At 32.8% G+C, this 9,963-nt stretch overlaps 1 protein-coding gene across 1 annotated transcript in view; it reads left to right on the top strand.

Moving 5' to 3' along the window:
• The first annotated feature begins 475 nt into the window (after positions 1-475).
• The window catches only part of LOC106468571 (E3 ubiquitin-protein ligase RNF115-like), a 30,538-nt gene continuing 21,050 nt past the window's right edge, over positions 476-9,963 (top strand). Inside the window, exon 1 of the mRNA XM_013929009.2 lies at positions 476-619. Coding sequence (XP_013784463.1) covers positions 539-619 — 81 coding nt within the window. The 5' untranslated portion in view covers positions 476-538. The remainder of the gene's footprint in view (positions 620-9,963) is intronic.

Below are 9,963 nucleotides of genomic sequence, written 5' to 3'. Positions count from 1 at the left end.
TTCAGGAATAAAGAAACAACAAATCGTTTACCTGGCTTGCAAAACTTATCGCAGTTTGGTTTAACGAAATGGTTCACTGGAAGTTAAAGAGCTTTCATGTCAGTAAGCAGCGGCAACTATTAAATAAATAATGTTTGAACAACAGATAAACCTCATATTCCAATACTCAAAATTCTGTGCACTTTCTAACACCGTGTGTTTTATCAACATTTAGTATTTAACAAGAAATCAATATTTATTTAAGCATAACTTTTACGTAATAGCAGATGACACCCATATTTCACAATAATATGTAATAATTTTGACAACATTTGTTTGTTGTTCCCCTTTTCTCAAAAAAAAAATTACAAAAAAAATATACTCTTTGAAAAGTTTACATTTCCAGAGAAAATGACTGCATTAAAATAAGTTAATAAATACACAACCTCAATTCAATATTTTGTCTGTCGAAAACACTCCGTGTTACCTAGTGGCATCTGCTGAAACTCCAAAAAACTTTTAGGCTTATTGTAAGCCTAAAACTAAGGTAGTGGACATTATGGCGGAAGCGGCAGTAGAAAATGGGAGTTCAAGATTCTTTTGTCACAAATGTTACGCTGAAATTAGCCCTGTATTACCTGTAAGTATATTAAACATTTGTATCTCAGAATAAATACAAGTAATATGATTAAAATGTTCATACTGTGCCCAGATTGTGACAATACTGCTCTGGCTCGGTTAGCGATGTATATAGCAGGAATTATACCGTACGTTAGGCACCTAACACTAACGATACAATTAAGACCTATGATTTGAATGAACATACTCTGCTTTGCTTTCAGTGAATTTCACTCGTGATTTCTTAGAGTTTAGAATTACTGTATGTAATACTGACTTAGTATTGTCGAATTTGAACTGAAAGTGAAAATTTGTATGCTTGAATGAGGATAACTGACTTGATGTTATTGTTAGTTTTACTTAGTGTTGGTACGAAAACTTCTAGACCTAATTTTTGCATAAAATTGTATTAAATTCCTTGTTTGAAGTTTGAGTGATTTGTGTTTTGAAGTTAGAGATTAATTTTTTGTCATTGTTGAAATTTGGTTATTGAATAAAAGGTTAATAATATGCTATTTCTATGCTTTGATAAATTTTTAAAAAATTAACTGCTAATGCTATGTGAGATTGGAATTTATTATAGCATGCAGACAACAAGAGAACATTTGGTTCTTCAAATTCCAAGACTCCTTGTACCCACATAATTAAGTAAAGTAAAAATATCAGTTCTTCATTTTTCAGGAAATTATAGTTTCCTCATAGACTTTTGTAATTGTAAAATGCTGACCTCCATTACTTCTGACAGCAAGTTATGCCATAAGTCAATCACCATGTTAAAAAATACAACTATAATATTTGGAGTTTAGTCTTGTCTTTTCAAAATCTTAAACTTGTGTCCTCTCATTTTGCTATCTTCAGAATGTAGCACAAAAAAGTTGGAGTTCTTTATCTTGTTGATTCCCCCCAATAATCATGTAAACTTCATTAAGATCACTTCTTACTCTTCTTTTCTCAAGTGAAAATAAGAGATCTTCATCTGTCTATATTAGATAAATATTTTGTCAGTGTTATTGTTCTATAGCCCTCCTGTAGTTTAAACCCTTTCCAACAAATTAATATCCTTTCTTGGATAAATAGGCCAAAGCTATAAACAGTATTCCAAGTGAGGCCTAACTAGTGATTTGTATACAGGTTAATTTTTTTTTTGGCATGCAATTAATATATCTGTTAATACCCCCTTAAAGTTCTATTAGTATTGCTACTATCAACAGAGCAATACCTCGATGGCTGAAATGACTTTTCTTCCTCTATGTCAAGATTCTTATTAATGTTAACTTCTAATCAGAGCCAGCTTTCTACCTAGAGCAAAACCACAATTTGATCTGGTAGTGAGTTTAGCTTATTAAATATACATTCTTACTTGTAAAGATTAGAATGCATTGTTTCATCAGTTGGGTACCCTTATTGTTAAGGGTATTTTTGGCTCTCGTCACAAATATCTTTCAAGGATCAGCCAGCTTAGGAGATTTAGTTTAGGCCTAAATACATATATTGATCTAACAGTGCAAAATGATCTGTATAATATAAGCATAATAATAAAATATAAAACTGGAAAAAGTAAAAATAAATGTATTAAATGTATTAAATGTTTTAACCAAAACTGTTAACAAAAGTACAAATAGAGAAACAGAGTATACCTTACATAACACAAACACTAACTATTGGCAATACTAACTTATGTGTAATATCTCTATTAGTATCATTAATGTAAATGAGAAGAAAAAAGACTTTTCCCTGAGGCTCTTTACAGGTAACAAGTGTCCAGTTTGACAGTATTTTGCTTTTTTATTTTACAGCTGTCAACTTTTCGGGTTTATTTAACTATCTTTCCTATATCTTAATGTGTTTTTCTTTGCTAATCTTTTGTGACACCTTATCAAAAGTTTTTAAAAACCTAAGTATAAGTACATACCCTTTCGATAATCCAGCTAACAATTAACATGCTCAGAAAAAGGATAACTATAAAACTTATTTAATGAGATGTTCTGGAATTTTTCTCATGAGAGAAGTAGACTAAATAACATACTTTTGAGAGGAACTCCTTCCCATCCCATTTGAAAAATAGCATCTCAATCTTCAAAAAATAAAAGGTTCACATATCTGATCTAAAACCTTTAAAACCCTGAATAAAACCTTGTCTGCATTATCTGAGAACAAGCAAAAGTACTCATCCCCATTGACTGGAAAATTTAAAGTTAATCTATTGATTTAAATTATCTCTTGGACTTTAAAATGGTTAATTGTGTTGCACTCTCGATTTCACTCAGAGCCAAAGCTCTGAGCTACTTATACCACCTGCTGCGAAAAGTAATTGTTGAAGATTTCAGTCATGCTGAGAGCCACTCAATTTTAACATATGATAAATCTACATTTTTATTCTTTAAGTTACGTCACATTTTGAAATGATAGTGTGATTAATTCCTAACCATTTATTGTAGGATATCCTGCTTGCAAAATAAATATAAATAGCTATCATAAATGTAGAAGTACAATTTACATTATATTTTTGCAAAACTGCAATTTCAGGAAAGATGTGTGTATTTATGGCACAATGATCTGTAGCTAAACACTGGCAAATACTTGCCTTTATAACTTATCCTAAATGTAGAATTTTATTTTTCATTATTATTTTACATTACTGTATTTTCATTAAAGATGTATGTATAGCTTTGGCACAAGGATCTATAGCTAAATAATAGGAAGTACTTGCATCAAATAATCTTTTGATAATGTTATTTAACACTTGTTTTCCTTTTAAATTCAGTTTTTTTATACTTGTACATGCAGTTTAATATAGTCTTGACTTGTGTGTTACAATTTTATTTTCTTGTCTATTTGTACATATCAGAGGAAGTTTGTTACAAAGTTGTGAAGTCTTTCAGACAGTATTATAATTCCTTATCATTTTTATGCCACTTGAAACAAACATTTTTTTGGACAAACTTACAGTGTAGTACTGGTAACAAAATTCAGCTTTAGTTAAAGGATGTAAGTAAAGGATTATGGGGTAAATTTATTTTTAAGTTCATTCCAAAGATGCTCACTTGGATTGGATGAAATCACTGTCATAGTCTTTGAACCAATTCTGGCAATATGTATATTGTGCATTTTCTACTTTCTCCATAAGGGTAGAAATGAATTAATGTTGAGTGGACTTGTCATCCACAGTATTTAGATACATTTTGGGTGATATTTGGTCTTATCTAAGGATCCAGCACAATACACACACTTGCAGTGGTTTGTACTGTCAAAACAATACAAGTAGGGTCAAGTGGTCCTGTTTTTGTATTTCTATGTTTTAGTTTGCTACCCATATGAAAAAAAAAAGTTAAACATGACACATTGGACCATGTCATATTCTTCCAGTCATTTGTTGCTTATAGTTTTCAGTTTTAGGCTCCAGAGAGCCCATTATTTCTTGTTTTCTTTCGTGATCAGCTAATCTTTTGTACTGGTTTTTGGCTGCTATACAGTACTGCTTTTTGTTATATACCTTGCATGGTATTATTGGAAACAGTTTTAAATCCCTACCAATGTTAAAATAATTAATTAATTGGGACACAGTCTAATGACTCTTGAATTTTAGTACAAGCCTATCCATTTGTCATTTTCCTTGTTCTTTGCTGGGGCCACAGTTTTCTGTATCACATATGTATTCCCTTCCTTCAAGAAAAGTCTTTAATAATGACATTTCTGCTAGATGAGCATCCACTATCATGTGTTTTTTGAAAGTTGGAGCTTCAGATTTTGAACTTTTGCCAGTTGTCTTGCAGACTACATCTGTGTTTTTATAGGGCTATCCTGATGTATTGTATGAACAAAAATTTGCATCATTCAAACATCTCTCCTAAAAATATTATGCAGTACAAAAAATAATTTGGTTACATTCTTTATTGATGGCCTATCAGATGAGAGCTTATGCAACTCCTACCTTGACTACTGAACAGTATACTGTGCTTTTAAAACATTGGAGTCTTTACGGCCAAATGTTTGAATGATTTAATCACTGTTTGAAGTTGCTGGTTTATTAAAGTATCATATATAACTCAGAACTGTAGTATTCAGCTAGTCATGATCATTTTGTTTTTTATTTCAATTAAGCTTAATATATTTTTATCATGGTCGATACAAAGATGAGTGCTAGTTCAAGCCGAACAGCCTAAAGCACTTTTGGAATAACAGAGTATAAAGATGGCAGGAACAGGAAAAATTACCCAAATGCAAATAAAGCTCTATTACATAACAAATGTTACTACTTAGTAGTTTGATTAATGAAAGCTGAAGTATCTCAGAATTACGATACTAAGTTGATTATGGTACAAGTTTTTGTTACTTCATGTAACCTCAGTATATTTTTTATGATCAGTAAAAGTGAGATGTTTTCAGTGAATACCAAACACTAATTTCAAGTGTATATACGTGTATTTGTATAACTGTAAAAGCTCTATGTTTTAAGAATGAAACTTGTACCATGTAGTGAAAGTTTCCTATAATTGAAAAAAATCTGTGTGAAATATTACAAAATTAAATGTCAAGGTTAGCATGATGTTGTGCTATAGCTCATAAGTTTTAGTAAATATAGAATTAGTAATCAATCGATTAGCAGATTTTGAAATTCACTGGTGTGTTTTATGAATGGAATTTAAATGGTTTAATATTTTTTATACTATTAATTTTATATATCTAAACCATATGGAGTTATAAAATTTGATTCCTGCATACACATCTCATTTTCAAAACTACACAATTTCTTTCTATGGCATCCTTCTATCTTGGGTATTTTTGTTCCTGCTATTTCTGGTTTATTTTGGGCTAAACACCATAACATGTTTATATGAAACAGCAAACTCAGTTGATTAACATAATATTGTTTCTTGTAAATGTATTGATAGGTTAAACATCTATTATTACAGTTGTTTAATGTCCATTTGTCTTTTGTATGAACAGGGTGCAAAACAACTTGAATTGCTTTTGGTTAGTGGGAAATGTTAGGTTTCAATTTGACAGACCAAAAATATACTGCAGTGTAAACAATTTTTTAACAGAAAAAAGTTATAAATATAGCACCTATCTCTGCTCTGTTGTTCTCTTTTTTTTTTTTCCAGAAAATTCATATTAAAGATCTTGTATTAGTTTGAAGGGAGGAAATTGCTATAAATATACAGCTCTAATCCAAACTTTTTACATAGATTGGTTTTGATCATTGTTGTGTTGTTGAAATAAAGTTTCTAGTTTGTTCAACAAATGTTGTTCTGAGAAATTTTGCACCACTGTGACTTAACAATAAGCTTCAGTGTGCTAATAATTCTAAAACTTGTGGTTTGATCTTTGTTATGGAAACATCATAGATAGTCCATTGTGAAAATTTGTGCTTAACAAATAGAGAATTAGTAATCTTCATTAATTCAGTAGGTGTCCAGCTCTGTAATTTTAAAAACAAATATGTTTTCAAAATGTATTCAGTGTAAGTTAGATTTTACAGAAGCTGGAAAACACTTTATTGTAATAGTTTTATTTAAAAGTAAATAAAACTCGTGGTTCAAATACAGCACTGTATCTCTAGATAGATGTTTAGCTAATTCATCAAGCATCCATTGACCTTTCTTCTAACCCTCTTGTAACATTAACTTTGTCATGCATGTAGTTTATAAGATATACCTCCTTGCCAATCAACAACCTCTACTTATGTCTACTTGCCCAGTAGGGTCTTTACTTGTTCCCCAAAAGAGGACCAAAGGCTGCCTGGAGGGGTCACTTATTTTAACCAATTTCACCACTGTCTACCTGTCAATCAGTACACTAAAATGTCACATAAGGGATGCTTAATGTTGTAATTTGTACTGTTGTGATGTCGGTAAAACGTGCATCCAAGAATCACGAGAAGAATTATGCACTCTTTAGGCTCTAACATAGCATGACATATGAAGATCAAAAGCAAGAAATAAAAATATTTTTAACTCTTAATTTTGGTTTTATTTATTCTTGAAACAGGACACGTTTGGGGACCCTGAGGAAGTACATCTAGTAGATATCAGTAGTATAACCATTTTATATGGCCATTCTGTCATGTTGTGTATTTTCATTTGTTTCTTTTGTTTTTCTCATGTTTTGTCATTCTTTACTTTCATATTAATGTATTTTTGTCAACTTTTAGTTTTGGAAAAATTTTTATAAATTTTTTTTCACTTTTCAGCTTTTCAAGTTCATATGTTAATGTTATTATTAATTCAAAATTGTTTAGTTTATTCATTTAGTGTCACAATTCATGAAAATAATCAACTAATCAAATTTAGTATTTTTAATCATTACCATTTTTGATTGTTCCAACTGTCCAAGTCTTGTGAGAATTATTGTTTAGTTGAATATAAAATATTAATGAGCCAAACAGGTAATCAGTTAATTCAACAGCTTGAATTCTAGTGTATAGTAAGTTCATGTATGATCACCTAAATGTTTGGCAGTAAGAAAGTTGTTTTTATTTTGTTAACATTTTACATGTTTAAAGTTAATATGTTTACTGTATCATTGGAAAGACATATTAAAATTTGTTCTGTAGACTGTAATTCAACTTGCTGAATCTCTTCAGAGAAAGAAAATTCAGACATAAATTGTTGAATTTAATGTTTTTCTAATATTGTAAATTACCTCCATTCACATAAATATTCTAATTTAATGCTGCCCTCTATATGCAAAATTTTTTGCATGTCAAAAGCCTTAAAACTCATATGGAATTGACTGCAAAAGAGCATGTCACACACTCTTGACGTATGTGACTCCCTCTATTCAATTCTTCTGAACTATCACTTCAAGTGACAGCAGAAAATGGAAGCACTGGTTTTCAGTGGGGAGGATGGGTGGGAAGTGTGATAGGAGAAAAGTACTTATAGGAAATACATTTTCAATATAGGAAAATGATAACTTCCTGTACAGTACATTACCTCCTCTCACATAAGTAGCTAGAATCCCAGTGCAAGGGAAAGAAAGAAGTATCCCTTGAAAGCGTTCGAAGGACACTCCTAAAACGAGTCGAAGATCATACGTCGGAGACCGCACCACTTCTGAACCCGGTATACTCTTTGACCATTGTGGAAAGATGTTGCATATATGGGCAAAAAAATGGAGGAGCACATCCAAATGAGAGAAATATGGCATTGTGGAAAGATGTTGCATATATGGGCAAAAAAATGGAGGAGCACATCCAAATGAGAGAAATATGGCAGGATAGTGGTCCAAACCATACATTATTTATTAAACTCAATCCCTGAAAACATAAAAGTGGGTAAGATTAAAGGATGTGCCCCTAGGTGTAAAGTGGTTAGAGCATGATGAACCACACACAGCAAGTCAACTACATCAAAAACCCAATGCCACTAGGAACCAACATCCACCCAGGGTAGGATGATGATGATACCGTCGGTAAATCAACTACAATCCAAAACCTGGCAACCAGGTACTGACATCCATGAAGGGGTATGAAAGAGGATCATACCGTCTTCACCTCAAGTTCAGTATACCCAATGGAATCTCATACCCCACACCCCCAACCTATGGACAGGCACATGAGAACAATGTGAGAAATTGATCTGAGAACCCAGCATCAAAAAGATGACTGTGTAATGTAAACCATCTCATTCAAAGTTATAAGGACTAGAACCGCCCCAGGCGCAATAGCATTCTTGGAATAATAAGCATCGAGGGATAGCCAAAGAGGAAGAACCATAGTAATCTGCAAGTACCTCCACTGTGACCCACAACACAGATGGAGTAACAAGAGTATAAATGAGTGAGGGAGCGAGGGAATAGACATCTGTAATACATGCATGAGGACTGATGTTGATTGGTTCAGCTCTAAATCCAAAACCCAGCCACTTGGAACTGACATCCATGTGGGGGTAGTACGAGGGATCTCAAGTGAAGGGGTGAACTGCAGTTTTGATGGCTGATTACCATGTTACATAGTGGAGAATATCTTGTCATCTACACCAGCAGAACACCACTGCCCTACTCTCAACTGAATGATTCTACAATCATTTATATATATTATTTGTATTTCATTAACACATATAGGAAGATGCCTCCACGGTCCATCACCCCAGCGGCTTGGAACTCGAAAGTGGTAAGGACTCTCAAACCCCACTTGAAGAAGAGAAAGGAGAAAGTGCAGTGGAGAGTCTAGAGGAGTGACAACACCCGTGATAGTGCAATGGGTGACCAGGAAACCCTATTTTGAAAAGCAGACCATACTGATTCATTCAACACAAAGCAAGGATGGGCAACTATCCCCTTCAGATTTACCTGTGTAGTCCATGGGTGAAGTCCAGGATGGGCAAATGTATGAAGCAAACCTTTTGCAAGGATAAACCTACAAGTGATCTTGTGGAACACCCCATCTTCGCAACGTGCATTGTATGGCCATGGAATCATAATATGAAAGTCGACATGATCTTACAGTGTGGATTTGAATGGTCAAAGAATACCAGGTCAGGCACCACTCAAGAGCAGGATCCAAAAATAAAAATAGTCTTCACCTAAAGTTCAGCATACCCGAGGGAATCTCATACCCACCCCCCAACCTATGGACAGGCACATGAGAACAATGTGTGAAATTGATTGATTGATCCAAGAACCCAACATCAGAAGAGGGGGAGTAAGCAATAAACCGAAAGTCGTGGGGGATATGTTCAACTATCAACACACATAGAAGAAGAGGGAAGGTCAAAAATTAAGAGGAAAATCCAAAATAAAGGCTCCGATAACAGAACACACCTTCGAAGTACACACCAAGTACTAAAATAAAAACTTAACCAAACAATAAGTATGTAAAATATTGAGAGAAGTTTGTGTGGACCCAAGCTCAAGGGTTCCATACAAACCAAGTGAAAGAGAGAAGAATAAAAGATAAACAATAACGAAAATGAAATAGATGTGAATGTATAAAATTAACGAAGTGTGTGTAGTAACAATAACATATGTATGAGATGTGATATGGAAGAAACAACAATATAGCTAAACTAATGATTGATATACCAATAACGTTTATTACAGGTAATCCTAAAATAACAATGACCATGGTAAGCCTAAGCAAATGGTGTAGGAGAAAAGATACAACTGAGACTAATCGCTAACCTGAACTTGAATACGAGTATCAACCAATTTAACAAAACTTATGTTATGGAACCAAAATAACTGCAGATAGTAATATTAACAATAAAATTATTCAAAAACCATAACAGTACGATGTCTTATCTTTCCAAAGTTGGCAAAAACAAATAAAAAGTTTTTGTAATGAAGTAACAAGTTCCATAACCAGGTAGTAATATAAAATAATTCCACTTCAGAATAACTCAACAAGTTACAAATATCACT

Source organism: Limulus polyphemus, unplaced genomic scaffold, assembly GCF_000517525.1.
Source record: "Limulus polyphemus unplaced genomic scaffold, Limulus_polyphemus-2.1.2 Scaffold89, whole genome shotgun sequence".
Classification (NCBI taxonomy): Eukaryota; Metazoa; Arthropoda; class Merostomata; order Xiphosura; family Limulidae; genus Limulus; species Limulus polyphemus.
This window is presented reverse-complemented; position numbering and strand designations above follow the sequence as displayed.